At 31.6% G+C, this 23,848-nt stretch overlaps 2 protein-coding genes across 4 annotated transcripts; one reads left to right on the top strand and one right to left on the bottom strand.

Moving 5' to 3' along the window:
- Positions 1-60: 60 nt before the first annotated feature.
- Positions 61-15,519, top strand: LOC113399938 (uncharacterized). Of its 3 annotated transcripts, none has more exons than XM_026639259.2 (6): positions 61-335; positions 678-856; positions 10,517-10,776; positions 11,153-11,389; positions 12,364-12,454; positions 14,677-15,519. In XM_026639259.2, exons 1-6 carry the CDS (start codon positions 220-222, stop codon positions 14,703-14,705), a joined length of 912 nt encoding a protein of 303 aa, XP_026495044.2. In that variant the 5' UTR covers positions 61-219; the 3' UTR covers positions 14,706-15,519. The 3 variants fall into 3 exon arrangements, with proteins under 3 accessions (XP_026495044.2, XP_064073736.1, XP_026495035.1); XM_064217666.1 differs by lacking the exons at positions 61-335; positions 678-856 and adding exons at positions 4,491-4,641; positions 8,239-8,665; XM_026639250.2 differs by lacking the exons at positions 61-335; positions 678-856 and adding an exon at positions 8,158-8,665.
- Positions 15,520-17,782: 2,263 nt separating this feature from the next.
- Positions 17,783-23,848, bottom strand: LOC113399934 (2-amino-3-ketobutyrate coenzyme A ligase, mitochondrial). Its single transcript, XM_026639237.2, has 9 exons — positions 23,731-23,848; positions 22,459-22,619; positions 22,095-22,160; positions 21,909-22,010; positions 21,348-21,555; positions 19,528-19,708; positions 19,053-19,245; positions 18,570-18,747; positions 17,783-18,073 (listed from the first exon to the last, which is right to left on the bottom strand). Exons 1-9 carry the CDS (start codon positions 23,798-23,800, stop codon positions 17,913-17,915), a joined length of 1,320 nt encoding a protein of 439 aa, XP_026495022.2. The 5' UTR covers positions 23,801-23,848; the 3' UTR covers positions 17,783-17,912.

Consider the following 23,848-nt stretch of genomic DNA (forward strand, 5'->3'; position numbering starts at 1 on the left):
TTTAGAGTTTGACAATTGACATGTGACATGTGGTTATGGGTTGACAGTTGACATTTCATTAAAAGTTTACAAGAAATATCGTATTTTGTAGAAAGATACAATTTGTTTATTATTAATAGAAAATGACCAAAAGATCTCCGATCAAATAGCGATTTTATACAAAAACCTTTAAGAAGTATATATTATATATTTAAGAGGCATGGTGTTAATGAGACAACCATGTCTATACCTTCAAAAATCAAGGAACATAGTAGGTTATTGGACTTATCCAGTGACGAAGAATCAGAGGATTTACATTTAGAAATCATCCCAAATAGGAAAAGGAAGATAACAAGGTAAGTAAATGTTTGTTGTTTCCAGAAAACTAATAATAGCTTTATAAAGTACATATTACTAATTTATTGTTTAAAATGAGATAACAAGTACAAAAGACCTTGATGATTAATTGTTGTTTTCTGGATAACATTTACGCAACCTTTTATAAATATAAATATTATAAATAATTTATAGCTAACTAATATGCTATACTATATATAGCATATAAGTTACGATAATATTCTGATAAATATAGAAAATTTTTATTTTTCATATTTACATTTTTATTTATCACTATTTGAAAGTTAATTATTATAAATGTACACATAATATTAAAAGAAATAAATATTCATTTCCTCCAGGAAAGAACGCAATAAGAATGTGTCACCAAAAGTAACAGAACCTAACATAGCTGCTGAAGTACAATGTGCACTATGTTGGGCTGTGCGTGGCACCCTGGTCCTTTGGCTGTTGATGCTCACTTGGATATGTGCTGCCCTCTATGACCAGGTTACAACAATGAAATTAGATATAGCTAAAGGTGAGTTTTCTTCTTTTTACAGATATAAAAAATTAAATTAATATTCAATAAAATACTTACAGAGCTTTAATTTATATTTTACATCTATAACTCGTGGTTGGGACAGTAAGTGAGGACTACATTGTATACAATAAAATATACAAATGTGACTCTGTGGTCATACTCTAGTATAATATAAAATTATAATATATATGCTGTAAGTTTGTGCTGAATCTGTGAGAAATAATTTAAAGAACCATAATATGTACATTCTCTAATCTTTTATATCAACACAATTAAAATGACTTCATGGTTATATCATAATTTACGTTTTTCATATAAATATTTAGAAATTTCTTATTACATTATAAACTAAACTTTTATATAATTCAAAATAATATTTTTATATATATATTATTAATTTGCATTGTATATATATCCATTGTCACAAATTGTAGTGTATATTTGCATTGGCAAATTAACATAATTAATGGTATAATTTAATATGGATATGGATTGCATTCCTATATCATCTACAGATTTACAATTCTTAAAATCTTATGGATCCAGATCAAGTGCACTCTTAATAAAATCATATCCATATAAGTACCTATTTACATATGTAGATATGGTTCACAATTACAGAAATCTCATTAAAACTAAAGATTTGGATTGTGAAACCTGTTTTAAAATGTTGTTAAAATCACCTTCTGGCTGCATGATTAGCTTATAAGACTTATAAGATTGCCCAGCCAGCTTCATTTATTGTGTTTTTAAATTAGGTTTTTTTCAACTGTACAATATATTGAGATCCAAGGCACCACAACTAAAACTCCTTTACTGACCATTAAAAAAAAGTTTGAATATGACTCTGAATATTATATCTGTTTCATGAATGATACTAAGCCAAATTATTTGTAATCCACATTGTATTAATAGTGGATGCAGCCGAATAGACCGGCACACTCAAGGAAGTACCACTCTCGCACTAAAAATTAGCGTTATGCGGTAGCTAAGCTGCCAACCAACACCTTAGCCCCCCCCCCCCCGCGCAACATGGCGGTTGAGCAGAATTTGGCTTTATTAGCATTAGCGATTACGGAGAAGATTCCCTCTCTGGGCATCCATGCTCAAGACCTACGTACCAGATGTGGATGATCATGCAGCTAACCTGTTGGGCCTTCTGCTAATTTCTCATCCGGACGTTTACCAGTTTACCGTCGATCCTCTCTGGGATCGTCGGATCATTGTCTCGTCCGAAGTGTAGTGACGGTGGCGCGCTCCTCACGGCGTCACGGCTTTGTGGGCTGACATCGAGTGTGACACTTCTGATCAGCGGATTCGAATGTGGTACTTCATTGCATCTTATCCATTGGGGCAGATTTGTTTCTCGCCGTAATCTAATCGTTAATGCTGACTCTGTCGCTGATGTGGTGCTTCAGGGTATGAAAACGTTCATCACGTATTGTTCAGTGCATTACCAAACCTGGGCTAACGCTTCGGCGTGATGTAAATACCACCGCAGGAAAAGAATATCTCTTCCTCCAATATAATAATACTGTGGGCACCTAATACACCGGCTGCGCTAGTATTTATTGTTAACACGTTGACAAAAACAAACTTTTGTCTAAAATCGAGTGTTTGTTAAACGAAGTATGTACAAGGCGCTAATTCGGTCTCGGAGTACTGCTCTCACCTCTGGGCGGATCCCCAATACAAGCTTCTTCCGTATTCAAAGCAGAGCGGCTCCTACTATTATCGACGATCAGGTCCTTTCCAATCCGCTTGATCCTTTGGCTTTGCATAATGTTGGATCGTTCTGCATCTTCTACCACATTTTTCACGGGGAATGTTCTATGTCACCCACTCACTCAAAATATAATTTGTAATCACATATAATGATATCCTATAAATATAATTTATATCCTATAGCAGGAATAATGTATTTTAATATAGATGATGACCTCCTGGCGGATCTAGCTGCTACATCGATCATTCCTTCTCAAGAATAGTAATTCTTTAGGAAGAATAGCTAACTGCGCAGGACATATACAAGTGTATGGACAAACACAATTGAATTATCTATTCCTTATCTTTAATGAAAATAGAGTAATTCAAATTCCAATTTCAAAGTGGTTAATATTTACAGGAGTAATAATTTTATGTCTGTTCTTGTACTAAAAGCGTGCAATTCACAATTTTTAGAAAAATAATGTATATTTTACGGACATATTTTGCATTATCAATTATATATTTAGAAGTCTGTCACTTCTTTTACTTCATTTTCTTCTTAGTGAAAGTACAGGTTAATTTCGTGAATAGTCCTCGTCTGCAGGACAAAAATCGTATTTATATCGACTGCATTTCTCTAACGTAAAATGCCGAAAAAATCTGGAATTAACATGGTACACTAATCGCGCCGTCAATATCAGTTAACATTCAATTTTTTTTGACTGTGAATGTCTGAGTCTACTCGCCAGCTTGCTAATAGAGCGCCCCATTGTAGTTTATTATCTGGTTAAATCAAGAAATTATGTTATTTAATAATGTCCTAATGCTTCCTCATTTAAAAATACTTAACTTATGACAAATCATACCTTTAGAGTAGTAAATTTAATACATTTTGGGTTTTTTACACTGGGAAGTAGATTACTGGTACTTATCCAATGTACTATATCATGGAGAGTATTATTTACCTCGTAATGTAATACTTGAAGCCTAACATAAAAAGATAAAAGCTATGGTGTATGATAAGGTAAAAATTGGTATATAATACTATATACCGTGATAAACTTATCAGGAGAGTTTATTCAAAATTTACCAATCCATTTCATAGTTTCAGATTTTATATCTTATAGTTTAGAAAGGTTTTCCTAAGAAACCCAAAGCTTAAAATTATGTGTTTTATAGAAAATCTTCTAAATTATCAGAATCAGCAGTGATATTCTGTAAATTCTAGAGTCTAAAAACTGACTTCGTATCTGAGCCGTGGTATCTTGAAAACTGACATACGGTGATACGCTAGTTTAATATAAACATCCTTCAAATAAATATTATAACTTTTATAGTTCACAAATCTTTGGAATACTCAGAAAACTACTACGAAGAATTAACTCCAGATAATGACTAGTTAATTTACTTTGTTGTAAACTGTAAGATTATTTTTATTGAATTGGCTAGGTATACCTTAAAACTCGTCCCACTTCCTCTGTCTGCTTCTCGTTTGTGCGTTTATTAATTTGTTTTTAAATCTCTTCCAATAATATATATACTTGACATAAAAACGAGCACTTATTTATTGTTTAATACAATAAACATGGAGCTCGTCGTCGTGTCGTTCAACATTTGTCGATAAACTAATTTAAAAAATCAAACTAGTGGATAATTGATATAAGTTTGGACAGTCTCATATTATATAATATGTATATATTTATTATAATGCAAATCCTACGTATATACATATGTATATATGTCATACATGGCGTGTATGATCACTCCGTCTATTGTGCTAATGGCGATGAGAAGTTAGAACAAAGATGAAAGCACTTCTCATATCTCTTATCTTCAGATCCCAACACGGTTGTGTCTAGTACTATTATATGTAATGTGTGGAATACGCATGCGCCTGGTTGTCGCTCCTCCGTGACGTCACTCAGTTCTCTCTTGCACCTCCTCGGTGTTTCCTGGCATTGTGGTTTACACTCACAGAGATTAGTCAACTCGTACCGCAGTGTCTTTGCGAATTACTAGAGATAGTTAATAAAATTATAGTGCCAAAAAGTGTATAGCTCTGAACGAATCAATTCGTAGGTTTGTGTTATAGTTATTGTGTCTGTGCTTTTACCAATAAATTTGAAAATACTAGGTGATGGTGACGTAACTATTAGTTAACGATTGGAATATATATATGTTTTTTTTTTAATTTCGTCCCTTGGTGTTTATTTATTAATACAATGATTAGCGTGGTGTCGCAAACAATTGGGCGCATGCGCGTTGTTCATTCACTGCGTCCCTTGTCGTCGTCGTGACCTGAGGTCGATATTACGGTTTATCGTGTTATCAAGTATTGTGATTTATCTCATCGTTACGTAGTCAGCAATTCTTTGTTCTATGTTATTTAACCGACAAAAAAATCCCTGCGTCAGTTTCTAATTGGTTTAGGTAAATGATTAACGCGTTGTGTATTATTAATAGTAAATCCTTATCATGGCTGAAAGTAGATAAGGTTTTAACGATAACGGGAAATGTATAGAATTGTTAAGAGAAATAACTTTTGATTTAATTTCTGGTTTTAACGATGTTCTGTTGTTTTTGTTTTGATGCAGGCTAATATATTTTTTCAAATCTTTTAAATGTGGTTATGCTTACGAAATATTTATTTTTAATGTTAAACTTATTTTTAAATATATTAGAAAAAAGTTTTGGTTTAAATTTATTTATAAAACCACGTTGAAATGTCTCTTGGCAATAAGTTTGCGTAAATAGGGACGTATTTTTAAAATTTCAAAAACACTATGTAGAACATTTGGCTTTTCGATTTTGTCCTTTTTAGTTTATATCGTTCAAAAAATATTTCTTTAAAGCTTATATTATTCAAAACGATATAAACAATTTCGTTTTTAATAATACAAGCACGTAATCAAAGAAAAAATTCACTTTAATTTAATTATACGTTACTGTTACTAATACTTAGTTTTAATTTATAAAATATGTTTATCTGACTTTAAAATATATTATTTTTAATAGAACCGAGATGAGCCAGTGGTTAGAACGAGTGCATCTTAACCGATAATTTCGGGTACAAACCCCCAGGCAAGCACCACTGAATTTTCGTGTTCTTGATTTGTATTTATAATTCATCTTTTGCTCGGCGGTGACGGAATACATCATGAGGAAACCTGCATGTGTCTATTTTCTATTAAATTCTGTTACATGTATCCACTAAATTGGAGCAGCATCATGGAATAAGCTCGCGGCTTTACCGGCTTTCAATTACTAAAACTATTCCTATATCACAAAAAAGTCACCCCTATGTGGTGCCCCTCGAGTGGTGAATTAATAAAAGTAGCCTTTGTATCCTTGGAACTCAAACTGTCTCCGTACCAACCAAATATCATCTAAATTAATTCAGCTGTTTAAGAGTGAAGAGGTAACAGACATAGTTACTTTCGCATTTATAATATCAGTATCGATGACAAACAAAAAAGAGAAATAAAGATGCGACGTAATTTGACTCAGTATGAAACTTAATTACATCTTGTCAAATTCTATCGAAATATATGATATATTTTTTAAAATGTTATTAAAAGTGTAAAAAATTATACCGATCAAATATAACTGATTCAGTCTCATGGCTGACAGGAATATACGGCACGATATCATAATACGATACGCGATAATATATCACACGTTCTAGAATCTTGATGTTAATCTTGATTTTTAGTGAGAGATTAAGATAACTAAACTGTATGTTGAACATATTCACAGTGCATCGTATGCAAAAATCGTCCTTTAAATTTAGCAATTAACATATAATATACTTAAAACCTTTCCTTATAGGAAAACAAAATTTTCCATATACAGCTTCCTGATTAATTGAACGACTGACTGGATAGTTACTTGAAAATGAACTTGAACGTATCATAAATCAAATTATACATAGTTGCATGCACTATCTATTGATTGCCTACAGTACTTATGAATATATCATTACAAATAACACTTTAGAATGTTTTTATTTGTTTTATTATGTCATTTTTTAATTTATTAACAATCGTGTTCCGTGGTTTTACCCGCGTTTGTATTAAACCTTAATAGTTACGTACGTAAACATGAAGTTGTTATAACTTTTGATAGACTTATCCAATTTTGATCAAATAGAGACTTGACCATGGAATACTTAATTTATTTATTATTGATGATAATTAATGATAAATTTATTAACATTTCTTATTTCAGAGCTTACCTCGTTTCCATGCCTTACTAACAGATAGACAGGTCGAAAATTAATAATATTAATTGATGTTTTAATTTTGCTAACTTGTATTTGAACTTTTTTTAAGGCGGTTATTTTAGAAGCTGGAATTGTTTTGGTCTATTTATTTATATCTAAAAAACTATGTTTTACTTGTGAAGACACATTGATTCGGTAATGATATTGGCAGTACCGAACAATTTGCCTTATACACCATTATCACGGACGTAGTAACAGCTACGCATAGTGTACTAAATACCAAGATCAAGGTTAACGATTTAAATGATATATCAAAGTCGACTCCGCAACGACCTTACAATGAACGATCAATTTGTTTACGGCAAGGCGTTATTTGTTGTTAATGAAATCACTTATGTAGTTGTTAACCTTATATATATCGTAACAAGTTAATTGTGCCGTTAAGTTCGTATTGCTATTGATCAGTAGCGAGATCACGCTTTTTTTTTGTAATAGATCTTTCAATAGTATCTTCTTAAATACCTGAATTAGCGACAAATTATTATTAATAAAGATAATCAATTAAAGGTTTTTAATTTTAACACATATATATAATTTTTTTAATTCAAGCGAGTTGGTTCAAAAAGCGTTAAGTTCACCTTTTAAAAGTGCAATTTGATACGGTATAGAAATATATATTGTACAACTTCCTATTACTATACTATATACAATTATTAGCGTAATATAAATAAGGAGCTAATTAAAATTTATATATATATAAATATGTAAAAGTTATTTTTTTATTGCCTGACTGAAAAAATAACTAAAATATACATAAAACTTATACTGGTATTGGTAATGGGTCTCGAAAAAAATGTTTAATAAAGTATATATTATTATGTAAGTAGCTGATCTTTGCAGTTTCACTTGCTTTAAATTTAGACTATTGACGTGACAAGTTTGCATTTTATATAATTGTTATGTTTTTATAGAGTATATTTTATTATTTTATGTGTTATATAACTTTACCTGACCGCAGTGTTCACACGTGTGTTCTATTTATTGAATTTTTAAACGTGCTCGTTCTACCGAAAAACAAAGAGGGCGAAAGCCTTGACCGGAAAAATATTAATTGCTATACCTCCCCACATCGGCTAGAATAAACTACTGTCATAAACTAAAATACTTTTATTTTAATGAGGAAAAAAAAATCATGTATATTCTGTATTATAAATAGAAGTTCATCTTCAATTATAAATGTGTTAATCACATGCATATAATAGTTATTGTCAAATCCGTTATTGGACTTCCGCTTATAAACGTAATTCAATTGTTCTACTCCAGCTTTATGGTGAGGCAAAAACACAGACACGAGTAGGTAATTAAGACGTCATTTCGAATTTCCTTAATCAATATATTTTCATATAAATTGCATGTCACTTAACATTTGTATATTTGTTTACATACAAAGCTAACGGTCAGTCGATAACAGTGCGTCGCGTGGATCAGTCGCATCGAGCTAAGTGAGTGTCAACTGTCAAGTGCGTTACACGTTCAAGTGCGTGCGAATGCGTTTACGGTAGCGTTATAGTGTAGTATGGAGAGTAAAGTGCACGTGGCGGGGCCGCTACGGGTCGGAAAGAAGATGCGAAAGAGACGGGAACTGGACGCTTTAGTAGGGGGCGGGGGTGGACGAGGAGGTAGGCTCTTATCTGCTTCGAGTGATGAAGGAGAGCCGTGGGGTCGGCGGACGTCGCGTAGACGTCGTTCCCGCCCTTTCCTCCGCCTTGCCGCCGCCCTCGCACTGTGTGTGTGCGTCGTCTCTGCTGCTACAGTTCTATGGCTTTTCGTTGATGTGCGGCGACAGATTGTTTCTCTTCGAATAGAGATGGATAGAGGTTGGTTTATGTACCGTTACAAAAACATGTAGTTATTAAATGTTGTAGAAAGTATTTAATTTATCACTAATTGAGATGTAATCCCTTCGAAAGTTGATTTTGAATTTAGCTTTCCTAAGATTATTTATTTAAAGGTAAACTTATTTAGTATCGATTCTTAACTATAACTTTATTATAATGAAATAAAATATATTAAAACTAGAAATAAATTTTGGAAAACAACTTTCAAAAAATAGTAGACCTCGAAAGCGATTTAATTAATTATTAAATCGTTTAAAAAATATTTACGCAAGATGGTTCTAGATACCTAAATGAATGTGTATACTCGTACATCAATCAATGTCTAGTTTAACATCTAGTTGATCGATATGCAGATACACTTTCATTTTATTAGGTGTTATCTAAATAGTTAGCTATATGTCATTAATAAGGAACTTCCTTGCATATGACCTCGCTGGTTAAACTTTGGACGTCGTTCTAATGTAACTGGTTCACCCTGCGTTAAGTAGAGTTCATGCAATCGCTTTGTTAACGATTCATAACTGACTTTTCACATTTACAATATAGGTAATATGTTTAAGAATTTTGTAGCTATAAATATTATATTTTTTTTAATATTCTGACATATTTGTCCTCTTTCCCCGCGAAAAAGACTTTACAAAATTTAAAGTATTCGATCAAACATATTAACGACGTTAGGCCTACCGTTAATTTGCTGTTTGCAGACCTGTCTCGAAACTACAAACTCATCAATTATTGTACCACCAAACATAAATAATATCTGTATTTCTTTGTTCTGGTTTAGAGGTTGTGTAAGCCAATTACAGGCAACGCCCTAACGGGAGCCTTATACTTCTTCAAGTAAGAATGTCTATGAGCGAAGAGGAACACATTTCGCCCTGTGTATCATTTGCTCTCGACTTCCGTCCTATAATAAATACTCTCTGTCCGTCATAGTCGAATAGGACGGCAATCAGACTCAACCCGAAATAAATTAAGCCCAGAACTAATGGATTTACGAACTTACGAGAGTGTAAACTGCCTACTTACTAATTTGGGCTGCAACTTAAAAAATATTTTAATGGGCCAACCCGGTATTTCAACCTCGAATTTCGATATCAGCAAGCTTACACTGTACTAACCATTCGAAATATATCATTTGCCATTCAAAAATAATATAAATATAATAAAAAATTGAAATTATATTTATAATATTAAATATTAATAAATTTCCCTATTACAAAAGACGATATTCAAAATTGATTCAATAAAAAATAAATTAAGTAATTTCCGAAAATGGTTTCAATGTATGCGATTTTGGAGAAGAGATAGAACTTGTTTTACCACTGGAAAAAATCCCTTGAATTTATTTAGAAATTAATTATTTATTCAAGGTGCATATTAACTTCGTATATTTATATCTTTATATTAATTTCTTATAATCTATTGTGTTTGATGTCGTTTAAAAAAATATATATTGAAAATATATTATGTTCATATTAACTCGATCTACAACATTTCACTATTAACTCAATATGAATTTGTTAATCAAAATCAAAACAATCTTTATTCAAGTAGGTTCATAAAAACACTTTTAAATCGTCCTATACAGAGTTGAATTGTGTAGACCTACGAAAGTACATTCTACCGAGAAAAGCGGGCTGGAAACTCAGTAGTAACTCTATTCCACTGTTAATTACAGAGTATGTCGGCAAAGAATAATTAATTTTATATATATATATCGTACCTAGAAATCAACAAATTATTATTTATAATGCAATTGATATTACGGAAATAGTCTTTAAGTAAGACGCAATTAGTACCACAATAATATATTATTTAATTCAACAGTATCAACAAGCAGCGATGGCGTAGGAGACGCACTGCAAGTATGCCATACAGCGGCCAAGGAGCTTCGTGCAAATGCGAGCGAGTTAAGCGCCCGGCTATCAAAACTGGAACTCGAACACCAGGAGTTGTCAAAGCGCATGGAACAAGCTGCTGGCGAACTGGCCTCCGTTTCAGAACAACTCTCAGCAGCACCGAAGTTAGCAGACACGCCGAGAAGATTGGGAGAATTGCAAAGGATGGTAGCTGATTTTGGTTCCCAGGTTGGTCACCTTTTTCGCTACCTTTTCGGAACACAATATTGCCTTTTAATTAGAAAATTCAACAATCTTTTTTTTTTTCAACGATAAACTTTGAAAAAACTGAACCAATTTAAATGATTCTTTCACCATTAAAAAGGTATTTTATTTAGAAAAAACATAAGTTATATTTCAATGATCACAAGATTTCTTGAAAAATTTAACGTCAAGCGGGCTAAGCCGCGGATTCAGCTAGTTTAATCTATGAAGTATAATTTTTAAATAATTTATTTCATGTTATAATTTGATAAAGTTTTATGATATCACACCAACAAATTAGGATTTTATTTTTCAACGCTTGAGTTGATACCATTTCGTATAATAAATAAAATAATCCCAGATCAAAGGCTTCGATGGTGCTCTCACATCGACTCGGAAGCAAGCTGTTGCAGCAACAACGGGTGTTGAAGAAGTTAAAAATCTTATTCACCAGTTGGAAGGGAAGACGAATGATACAATAGCCAACGTGACAGCTAATGTGAGAAGGGATGATGATTTGAAGAATCAGATGACGTCACTGAATACAACGCTCGTAAACAGGATAGATGGGCTACAGACGAAAATTGAACTACTGAGCGTAAGTATTATACGCAATAATACTATTAATCGTTTGTCCTTAATAACTACCAACGCACAACCAAATCTATTGCGCCTAGGAAGCTTAAATTTGGGACATATTTTTATTTTATAACGATAGCATTTGCTAAGAGAAGATTTTTGAAAATTTCAATTTTAAGAGGAATGGGTTATCTTTGCACGAATTCTTCATTTGAGTGTTTAAGTAGTGCGTTTCTTCGGACATTGTAACTCGTTTAAGATATAAAATAAATTTATAAATATATAGTCTATTCCAACCACATTTTTATTATATCATTTTTAAAATAATCTGCAGAACAAGTTTCATAATGTTTTTTTTTTGTTTTTCAGGCATATTTGAGGTAAAAAATAAAAAAAATACTGAAATAATATCGTTTACCGTCTCGCATTTTTAAATTTGGACAGATAATTATTGTTTAAATATTGAAAAATATCCAGTGTTTAATCGTTTTTATAAATCAGAAGAAAAAAATAGATTTTAATCGATATTTTTTTTTAAATAAATTTTTGAAGTTTCAATTTTGACTTATTTTGAAAAAATCTAAAAAACATGATAACTCAAAAATGGTTCACTATTGCATTACGCATACGGGAGTTAAAATTATTGCAAATAGTCACCCCTATTATCTCCTAACGGGAATACGTCGAATTACCAATAACCCTGTATAAGCTTTGTTTATATTTATTCCTTCTAATTTAAATTATTGAAATATGTTGAGGAGAGGAGAGTGTCACTTATATTCAATGATCATTTTATGAGTGACAGTCTTGATTTTTCCCTATTTTCTATAAAACATCCACTATGCTAACGAAATTGATATTACAATCAATTATTTAAATACCGTTCATAAATAATCATTGAATATTTGTTTGGTGACAACTCGAAAAGTAATGTAAAAAAATCCTTATTATTTATAGGAATTCCTTCCATTACATTTTGATATATCTCCTCAGAAACCAGTTATCACACCAGCCCCAGTTACAACGACGACGCCATCACCTGCTGTTCCTCCATCCACTGCCGCCGCTAACACCACATCACCAGGTAAAATTTTATTTAATTAAAAAATGTAACTTAACTTCTTTACTGGGTCGTATTACTAAGCCGAGATAACCCGGCTAGAATAAGAATCTCATTCGAAGATCGTGAAACCCTGCATTTGTTGTTGTCTGTCACATGTCTATCTACTAGCCCGCATTGGAGCAGCATGTTGAAAATGCTCTAAGCCTTCTCTTGTAGGGGGTGGGTTCTTAGTCCAGTAGGAGGATATTTACATGCTGATACATTTTTACTTTATAGATAGGTATTCAGTAAAATAAATTATTAAATATTAAAAATTTTAATGTTTTATAATAGATATAATTTTAATAACCCTTTGCGAAGATTTTGCTAGAAATTCGTTAATTATTTTCTTCATAAAACATAATTTAATACAGATTAAAAAGTGATTGACACCAATAGATTTTAATGTGTATTTTAATTATAGCATCTTCTGTCGGTATATGTATATTGAAATATTAAGATATTACATATTTCGATCTCTGGTTAGATTTTTGTTATGTTCATTAAAAAAAAATAAGGCTTTATATTGGTAAATCTGTGCCCATAGCTCTGTTAATATATATACATATATATATTTAGAGACTTCAAAATCGTATTTAAAAATCGTTTTTAAATTAATGAAATCACTATTGCAAAGTTTAAGTTGAGGTCACATAATTTACAATAAATTTACGTTAATCGCATCGTTCGAACGTCAAATTATATTCTGCAAATGGAAAAAAGGCATCCAAAATTTTAAATGAGTAAGTATTACTAATTCTGTTGTACACGAGCTCTAACTAAAAGTAATTTGATTGGATTACAAAAAATACAAAACATAATAATAAGTATTTTAGCCTGACGTTTAAAAGAAAAAGTGTTATCGATTGGCCTGCGTTTTAGTAACGTGACTCTTTCGATTGTGGTCGGTAGTTCGATTAAAATATAACAAATAATTACGCCCATGGTCTAAAATTATTGTTAACTAAATTTTAGTAACTGACTTGGGTAATTTTCAGCCTTTACATGTAAGGAAAAAATAAATTATGTTATCGAGGATTTTGAAGAGTAGTTTATTATTATAAGTAGGCCGACGCGGTTTCGTCTGTATTTAAAGTTGCTGTTTCAACGAGCGTAATATAGTAATCTTATCCTTGTTCAATAAAGGTTTTATATAACCCAAAAAGATTTTTTTTGAACCAGACAAATCGTGAGTTTAACGCATTCAAGCAAACAAACTTTAGCTTGAAATAATGGTATAGATTTGACCAATTATTGTTATTTATATATTTCGGTAGCACATACACATACATTCATAGTATAATAATATCAATATAAAAAAATGCGTAGAACAGAATCAGCAACAATGTATATCTATCAACGAAGGTCCTTCAAACAAATTGAATATTTCTTCCGTGATCAAATCATTTATAATTTAAAGGGCAATTTCAAGGTGAGGTCGGTTGCGTCCTTTCAATGTGAATGTTGAGGCTGACAAATTTTACATTCGGTACGAGGAGAAAACGTATTTATCCTTGTAACTATTATTTCAAGGAAAGTTGTGTGCTGGGAAAGCCATTTTCCTCTTTCAATGTTAATATTTTTTGTTACTTTACGTCGTTGTTTTGAATTAATAGAGATATAAAAATAAACACACATAATAAATGAATTATAGGTATTATACTTTGTCGATGTCGACAGTCGACAGTCGGTGTTGTCTCTGAACCGGAAGTTCTGTCTGGAAGGATATTAATGAGGCAAACAAATTGAAAGTCGTTTACTATATTAATATTAACTGTTTATTTTTATTTTAAACCGTTTATTTTCGAATGAATTAGCTATTAGCACATTGTATTATGTATACACAAACTCGAAAGTCATCGCCTACACGTGTGCATGTGATGTCAGAAAGTGACATGCGATATAGATTATAAAAAATATTACATTTGAAGTATAGACGCATCAAGATAACGTATCACCGTTAGTCAGTTTTCAACATTTCACGGGTGAGATACGAATTGAGTTGAAAGCTTTGTAGTTTATTCCACCAAGCTGCTCCTGCTTAAATTTGTCAATACATGGTGGAATACCATCCGACATCTATTGTTTTTATAGTGTCTATGGGCCATTTGCAAGTTTTTTTACCTATTTTAAATATAGAACAAATATACACTGGATCTCTTAATTTTTATATAATCTTTAAATATGTTATTGTGTCGTTTCAGGACCTGCTAAGCCGTTCGTGCTGCAGTGAGGAATAACTCAACGCCTCAAATTATAGAATAAGGGTTGCTCACAAACTTGTCAACGTCCATACGACAAATAGGAGATATTTCCCGAAAAGCAAATGCTAGAAAAATAATAAACCCTCCATGGCTAGAAGTGATAAGGTAAAGAATATTTTTCTGAAATTGGATTTTTAACCTTGCAACAAATTATATTTTTGTTGTAAGAAGAAGAAAAATGTAAACCAAATTTTGGTCTTGTAAGACTCTAGTTATATGGAAAGCGGAGGTAATTTATTTTCGTCGTAAATTGTTCTGAAATTTAGCGCAGTCATAAGATCGGGTCGCTTGAATAGGATTTAAATTCTATAAACTTCGATTGGAGTAATGTAATGTTATTTGTTTATAAGTCATTAATTATATAGAGACGGTCTTTCAACGAATAAGATCTCAATCAAGCCTTATAAAATAATGTAAAACTTTAAGGTCCGTGTAGACTCATTGAAGTATTTAAAATAAAAGATTCCTTAAAAATATTTAATATTTCAAAAAGTTCAATGGAATAAGTTTGAAATGACATGTGAAAAAAAGGTTCTAGAAGATTTTTTTTCGGCACGACGCGACGGATGCTCATCTAACAGTTACGGAGTCTATACCCACCTTAATATTGCAATAAATACGTCGAGTGGAAACTCGTTTGAAAAACAATGTAAATAATTTAATATTAATAATAGAATAAAAGGTAATTTTATGTGAGTGTAGAGAGATTTACGTACACACTGTGTGTTACCAAGTTGTCAATAAAAGTGTGAGTTTTATTACTGTAATAAATTATTGTTAATAGATCAATTATTATTACATAAATTCCCGCTTCATTTAAAAATAGAAACTAATTTTATATATTTTATTTTATTTTCATTAGGACAACCAACAGTAGATACAATATCACATCTAAAATAAAAAAATAAAAAATTACATTTCAAAATTATCAAGGCAAAAGTTCTACTACTTACAGGTAGTCTCACCGTGCATTATCATATTACACAATGTAATTATTGAAAATATGAATTAAACATAAGCATAATAATTAAAAATAAGCAATACAATACATTTTTTAAACTATTATATAATAAATAATAATTAATAAGATAAACCATATAATTAGAATTGAGCACAAATGAAATGGTGATGTATAACAATGATAATCTCGATATAATGGAATTCCTACCTAGTTGCGTATTATATAATCTGGTATAAAAGAAATGGCTCATATTACGGGAATTAATGTGAGGGACGTTTAAATAGAATTTTGATAAAAGTTCCGGACAGTCAATATTATTATTAAATAAATGAAATAAAAATTTCATTGACAATATTTTCGTCTATTCTCCAGACTTTGTATATTGAACAAATTGCATCTTTCATTATAAGACTTTGAATTTATCCTAAATCTATATGATAGTTGACGAAGAAACTTTTTTTGTATATTCTCGACTCTATTAATGTGCAATTTTTGACAAGGTGACCAAATTAAGCAACAATATTCTAATCTGCTACGCACGAAATAATTAAAGAGACTTAAAACAGTTTCACTCCTTTTCGAGTCTTTGGAGCACCTTAGAACAAAGCCTAGTGATTTGTTTGCTATATCAAGAGCTTTATCTATATGCAGTTTGAAATTCAATTTATTATCGAATATGATGCCTAAGTCACGAATCCTGTCAACTTCCTTTAATTATATATATTTTTATATAATATTTGGATGGTATAATTTTCTTTTTACGAGTGAATTTTATGTGATAACATTTGTCAATAATCAAGATCATTTTATTATTATCACACCATTCAATTAATTTGCATAGATTTTCCTGTGATAAAACAACATCAGAAAATTGTTTTATTACTCTAGTTAATTTTAGATCATCAGCGTACAAACTCACGTGACAATCCTTAAATATTGGTACAATATCATTAATAAATATATTGAAAAACAATGGCCCTAAATTCGATCCTTGTGGGACTCCCGAGGAAGCAACGAATGGTTTAGAGTGGTGTCCATAGATTACCACTTTTAAGATTCTACCCATTAAATAAGTTTTGGACCACTCCAGCAGTCGATCTGAAATACCATATGATTTCAACTTATTTAAAATAATGCAGTGATTAACCTTGTCGAAGGCCTTTAAGAAATCTGTATATATGGCATCCATTTGAAGGCCACTATCAATACATTCAGAAATATTAGAAACATGAAGCGACAGATTGGTCAAAGTAGAGCGTTTATTTATAAATCCATGCTGATTATCATTTATATAATTTTTGACGTGATTATATATATGTGTATAAATTAGGGATTCGAAAACTTTAGCCATAGTACAAATTATTGAAATTGGGGGATAATTAGCAATTAACTCATGTTTACCACATTTATATATAGGAACAATGCGTGTTTCTTTCCAAACTTCAGGAAATTGTCCAATTTCTAATGATCTGTTATAAATTATTGATAGTGGCAAACATATTGCCTTTGCACAATTAACTAGAAATATTGCAGGAATATTATCAGGTCCAGGTCCCTTGGCTATATCAAGTCTTTATTTTATTATAGACATCCTCTCGTGTAATTTTAAAATCTCCAATTTCATTGTATGGACAAGTAATATTGAAATCTAGGCAATGAGATGAGCACGCTATCATCAATAGCATATGTCGAGGAAAAGTGATTCCTAAATAATTCTCAAATGGATTTTACTTCAGTAGCCTTAATATAATTTAAATGCATTACAGAAGGGTAAGAGTTGGAATTTTTAATATAGCTGATTTATTCGTTGTATGTACATTAAAAAAATTTTTTTCAACAAATATAAGTACTTATAATAATAGCATGTAGAATATTTAAATACGCAAATACATTATAAAAAATCTACAAAGGCAGGATTTAAGTTTGGTGCGAACAAGACTAATCGCATTCGATAAAAGCATGTGTGATAAATTTGTTTAACAAATCAATATATTTATCTATTATAATACAATGGAAAAAAAACAATCTGCTTTCTAAACACTCAGTAATTAAGTACAGTAAGCTGCAATTTAAAATTTATTGAACTGCAAAATGTTTTTTTATAAAAAATTCAACTTTTAAAAGGTAACTAATTTTCAATTTAAATTTGATAACAATACATACATCAGGTATATTTGCCAAATCATTTTAGTTTTCTTAAATTTCAAAGACAATTCTATTTTTGAATAAAGCCAATATTCCTAGCGACATCTGCGAAAGCTTGCACGGCCCGTCGCACGTCGTCCGGCGCGTGCGCCGCGCTCAGCTGCACGCGCACTCGCGCGCTGCCCTTCGGCACCACCGGATAACTGAACGCCACCACGTACACCCCACGCTCTAGAATAACGAAAGACTACTATTACAAACAACTATTTTAAAAATCTAACACTTAGTTTTATATTAGTATTTTGGGTAAAGACTCGAAGGTAAACCGCCGCGAAGACAAACATGCCCTCAATAATATTAATGATGTAGGAGATTTTAAATAATTGTGATATATTTTCTAATAAGAGCGCCGGATTCTGTTTTCCGATAATATATATTAGTTAGGGGTAATTTTTTTACCCTTGGTCTAATGATTATGTTTCATAAAAGTAACATTCATTATATGCAATAAATGCTTATTAAAGGATAAATGAAATTATTCAAATTTCGGTTGGTATGTAGACAAAAAACTTAGTTTAGTAGTTTCGAAGATAATTTTGTCTACTTTCAACTATATTATATCAAATAACTGCCATTGTCACGATATTTCAATACGTTAAAGTTTTTATTAGCCTCAAATAAGGCTGTTTATAAAGATAGCAACCAAATCTTTATTGATTCTGCTCACCAAGCATGCCAGCTGCGAGGTCTGAAGCGAGTGCGGCCTCTCCCACCATGACGGGGCAAATGGGATGATCATCTCCAGCTACGGTGAGGCCGACCGCTGTCATTCCCTCGCGGAAGAGACGAGTGTTCTCTCGTAAGCGTTGACGGAGTTCACTGCTGTTTTCTACAAGATCTAAAGACTGAAAAAGTTGTTCGTTAGTTCTCATCGAAAGTTTTTGCTTTTTGTGTAAACTTGTTAGGACCAGTAAAAAATTATTTAGTTATGCTGTCATAAAGTTCTCAGTAGCAGCTTGGAGTCTGGACTTCAAAAGCAAAAGCTAAAAAAGCTATAACAACTGCAAGTAAACTTTGTCTGGTCGCGTCAGATTTGCCGTTCCAGCACATTGTGATAGTAGTAGAGTGTGCACATGTGATAGTGCACAAACTTGTGCTTAAAATAAATAATAATATTGAACAAAGTGTGAAAAGTTAAGGCATAACTTACCTTTAAACAAGCTGCAACAACTGGCGGAGGAGGTGCGTTCGAGAATAAGTAAGGTCTCGATACATTTCTAAGTAACGATACCAGTTCTTTAGGACCAGTTGTGTAACCTCCGGCCGCGCCGCTTACAGCTTTGCCAAGAGTTGAACAGATGATATCTGCCGCTCCCTTAACTCCACAGTACTCTTCTGTTCCTCTAAAAATGTATATGAACTTTCGTTAATACGTTTGCTACTGTTTCAAATCATCCCATTAACGAAGATAAAAAGGTTAATACATCAGAGTGCCCATGTGAATTTGTTTATTACTGATAATGTAAATCGCATAAAGGCATTTTTTCTTGGGTAAGTAAACAGGTATTTCTACAACATTTATTCTGCAGAAGTAAGCTAGTTAGAATTATGAAAGATGTATTGGATAAATATATAAAAACTCGATCTATTTTTAGTTTCTAATAACATATGGCAAATTTTCTCACCGTCCAGTTTCTCCAAAGAACCCTGTAGCATGACTGTCGTCCACAGCTAATAAGGCTCTGTACTTGTCAGCTAAATCTCGTAATCCTTTAATAGGAGCCACGTTGCCATCCATCGAGAATACGCCATCGGTGACGATCAGTTTCAACCTAGCTTGGCTATGAGCGAGGAGGTGTTCCAACTCTAAAACCGTAATTATTACTGTAATTAGGGAAGCATTTTTAACAACCATCAACAAAATGAAGAAAGGTTTTGACGCGAATTTTTATCCATTATTCTATTTTCTAAAAAAATACGACTTGGCTAATATATGTTGCTAAAGGATGGTTTTTTATAGCACATGTAGGCAGTTGGACAAATAGGCCACTTGATGGTAAGTAGTCACCGCTACCCGCCTATAAATATCTCAACAACTCCATCGCCAATGCGCCACCAACTTTAGGAACTAAAATGATATGTCCCTTGTGCCTGTAGTTACACTGGCTCACTCAAACCGGAACACAACAATGCTTAGCATTGTTTGCTTAGCGGTAGAATATATGATGGATGGGTGGTACCTACCCAGGCGGCTTTGCACAAAGCTCTACCACCAAGTTAAAAGTATTAGTTAATCAATGCTGTGTCTCTTTTGAATGTCAAATCAAATGATGTTAGAAAGAGTGGAACCCCGTTATAATACGCGTGTAGGTACGTAAGATTATGACATGTCCCTATAATTTTCATTCCCTAGAATATTAGTGTTTGTTCTTTAAAAAGACGTCACGAGCAAAACTAAATACGTTTTTATTCAAGTAGCTTTTATCAAAATGTTACTAGGTAACTACTTTAAGACCATAATAAATACATAAAAAAGCCCTGAATAATATTGTTGGGTATTTTTAGTAGGTTTCGAGAAATTATGCACTTCCTTTTAATACTGAGAAGTGTTTTTGAGGTTGTTGTACTTTTTTGTGGTTAGATTACCGCAATTTATCATGCATGAGTTTTCTATGTATCGAGAAAAACAGTATCCCATGGATGCTTTTGTATTGTTTTATAACATTTAAAAATATATATTAAATTACATTTAATTATAACAGATAAACGAAAAGGTAATATAACAACGTATATACTGTTGTTGGTGACTTTCTGAAAAAGTGAAAACAGTTACAAATATAGAAATTGCGAACAAATTCATAGAAACGGATGGTCCGAAAGGTAAGAAGGATACATTTTTATTGGAAAATAATAAACCATTGAAGCCAAATGAGGTGTTACGTGAATTAAAAATATTTTTATGTACTAAAATTGTCAATGTCTAACTCTCACTATCTTTGATTAGTTCTAGTTTCTTTTATATTTGACGGTACGCCAGGCTACGTATACTGTATTCCAACCATAACAGGAAAAAAGCCAAATGAACAAAATTTGACAGCAAATTGACGCGATATCATTGGTCGAGAGCTTGATTAATCTATAATTTTTCACTGTGGATTTGTGAAAAAATGGCGTTTTGAACGTCGACGAAACTGTTATCGGAATTATGGAAGTAAAATTAAAGTGGAAATAAGTACTTAAGTGTAATAAATGTCGTTGTATTATAAATGAAGATATATTAATCACAAAATCTTAGTAGTGCACAATATCGGCGTATTATTAGCATATTGCATTAAATACGCAAATCTAAGGTTTGTTTATCTTTTTTCCTACTGCCATCGGAATAGACTATAGGAGTGGGTCTATGCCGGAAAACTGTTATAATAATTAAGTAACTAAAAATATTTAAGCAAGACATAAAATTAAAGTAATAACAATGAAGTAAAAATTAACATTAAATTGTTACCATTGAGATCCTTATGCGGGTAACGCAACTTTTGCGCTTTGCATAATCTAATTCCATCAATGATTGAGGCGTGGTTCAATGTATCTGAGAAGACGGCATCTTCAGAAGTCAATAAAGCCTCGAATAACCCGGTGTTAGCGCTGAAACACGAATCGTAGAGGATCGTATCTTCTCGTCCATGGAATTGGGTAAGACGGTCTTCGAGTTCCTGTATAAAATAATAATGCCATTTATATATTGTTAATTAAATACGTTAACAAGAATTAAATAAGCTATGGTATTTATTGATAAAAAAAAACAATTATACAGTTTACAACAATTACAGATTTATATCAAGCTACCCTTGCTATGTTCAATGTTTTTTCGTTCAATTATTCCTAACCAATTATATATATTTTTTTGTTTTTATACATAATAGACAGCTCTTTGTTTATAACAATTCATTGTATTTTTAATACTTAATGATATAAAAATATATTTTTTGTATTTTATGTAAAAATAAATGGATAATACACGTAAATTATTGGGCTTATTGAATAAAAAATTGAATTGTTATTACACCTTATGCATGGTTTGCGTCCCGCAAATGAAACGAACGGAACTAAGTCCAGCACCATATTTGCTTAGGCCTTCTCTAGCAGCTTCTACGACTTCTGGATGATTCTTTAAACAAAAGAAAAAAATACAATTTTAATTAACTAATTTAGCGTCATTAAAAAAAAATAAGACATTATTATTTGTACTCACAGCTAATCCTAAGTAGTTGTTAGCACAGAAATTGAGAAATTCTCCTTCTGATCCCTTTACTTTTACCTGAAAAATTAAAAAGAACTAACTAAATTGTCCTTTATTAATAGTAGAGAAGCTGTTTCAGTTTTAATTGAAACTTGATATGAATACTATATTATTAACTACTGCAAGATTTGCCAAGAAAAACGAGGCACCCAACATCTTAATTCCGAATGTTGGTGGCATATTGACGATATAACATATGGCTAATGTTTCTTACAGTGCCAATGTAACTGGTTACCACTTACCATCCAGTGGCCCCATTGGCAATTAGCCTATCAATTTTAAATAACTATTAAGCTAAATAAAAAATCGTTCACACCTTAGTATCTTGTGGTGAGGTGAGGATTCTTTCATGTTTCCAGGTTTTAGACCGTTTTATTTCTTGAAGTCGGTCTTCTACGACCTCACGAAGCTTTGTAACTCCAGCGTGCTCCTTTTTCTTCAGCTCATGTATTTGACGTGTTTGTTGTCCATTAAACACTAAAAGCGGTAATCGATTTATTTTTATAAAGAAAGAAAGATGACAGGTTCTTTGTTCTTCCTTATTAAATTATACTTGTTTAATTTTTAAACATTATAAGTGAGAAGTAAATTCTTGAAGTCATAGATTTTTATGCGTAAAAATATGTTAGCTGCTTTTTTTGTAATCGTACGTTGACGCCTACTATGTAGACTTAACGTGTAATACTAACTACTATTTGATTACTTTAGTTTTAAATATTGTATCATAAAAAATATAACAATATTTAGGCTTTACATTTCTATCTGACGGTAAATATTTTAAAATATAACAATTGATGTTAAATAACTATTTCTTTAATATATACAAAATATATTTCATAATTTTAGTTCGCTTATTAAACTAAAATAAATCTTTTAAATAAATTTACATCCTAAGGTCCATAAATCGTTATGAAATGTTGACATTTTTTTTAACTCTACATACTAAATCTTTATATTATACTCAAAGGTATACTGTTCGAAATAAACTTATATTCGTACGCTAATAAAAATAGTCAACTAAGACGTTGGTGTCAAATATACAAACAAATACAGGTAGGTAGAGTTTTAATATAATCAATATGAACAACAGGTATCGCTCATTTAAACAGTAAAATATTTTTTAGCAATGATCCATAAATATTCCATTCACATCAAATGAATGTTTTGTCGTATTGTAAACCTCAGATAAGTATAGCAAATAATCCAATTATACGTCGTACATAAATTACTCTCATTTGGCTCGTTCAAGGTTTTCACTAATGTTTACAGAAATAAGATAAGTATTAGAAACGCCATTACTTTCCACACCATTTAAATCTCATATACAATATCAGTAAATGTAAACTTATTCAATTTAAAATATTTTGCACTACACCATCGCCAAGGCTTGTTACTGACGAAATAACATTGTGCTTATTTATCAAGTGAACGCCCTTAACATACAAATGAATGTCAAAATAAAACACTATTAAACATAAATGTATGATCATATCTTCAGCTATTTAAATTATATTTTCATTTTAAAGAATAAACGGGATATAGATAATAAAGTTTCTATAAATATATATATATATAGATATTTACATACCAATGCGCAGGAGTGTAGATCGTAACGCCATCGCGTCGACTGGTGGCTGAAGCGGGTGTGTCGCGAACATTCGCCGGTTGTTAAACAAACCGGTCACGTATCAGCCGGTTTTTAAGAT

The sequence above is a fragment of the Vanessa tameamea genome, chromosome 18 (assembly GCF_037043105.1).
Source record: "Vanessa tameamea isolate UH-Manoa-2023 chromosome 18, ilVanTame1 primary haplotype, whole genome shotgun sequence".
Lineage (NCBI taxonomy): Eukaryota > Metazoa > Arthropoda > Insecta > Lepidoptera > Nymphalidae > Vanessa > Vanessa tameamea.

Coding starts and splice junctions, on each gene's coding strand:
- LOC113399938 (XM_064217666.1), top strand. CDS start 8,365: ATGGAGAGTAAAGTGCACGTGGCGGGGCCGCTACGGGTCGGAAAGAAG. Junction 8,666..10,516: donor TCGAATAGAGATGGATAGAG/GTTGGTTTATGT, acceptor TTAATTCAACAG/TATCAACAAGCAGCGATGGC. Junction 12,455..14,676: donor CGCTAACACCACATCACCAG/GTAAAATTTTAT, acceptor GTGTCGTTTCAG/GACCTGCTAAGCCGTTCGTG.
- LOC113399934 (XM_026639237.2), bottom strand. CDS start 23,800: ATGTTCGCGACACACCCGCTTCAGCCACCAGTCGACGCGATGGCGTTA. Junction 22,161..22,458: donor CCTCACCACAAGATACTAAG/GTGTGAACGATT, acceptor TTAATTTTTCAG/GTAAAAGTAAAGGGATCAGA. Junction 18,074..18,569: donor CCTCGCAGCTGGCATGCTTG/GTGAGCAGAATC, acceptor TCGTTATTCTAG/AGCGTGGGGTGTACGTGGTG.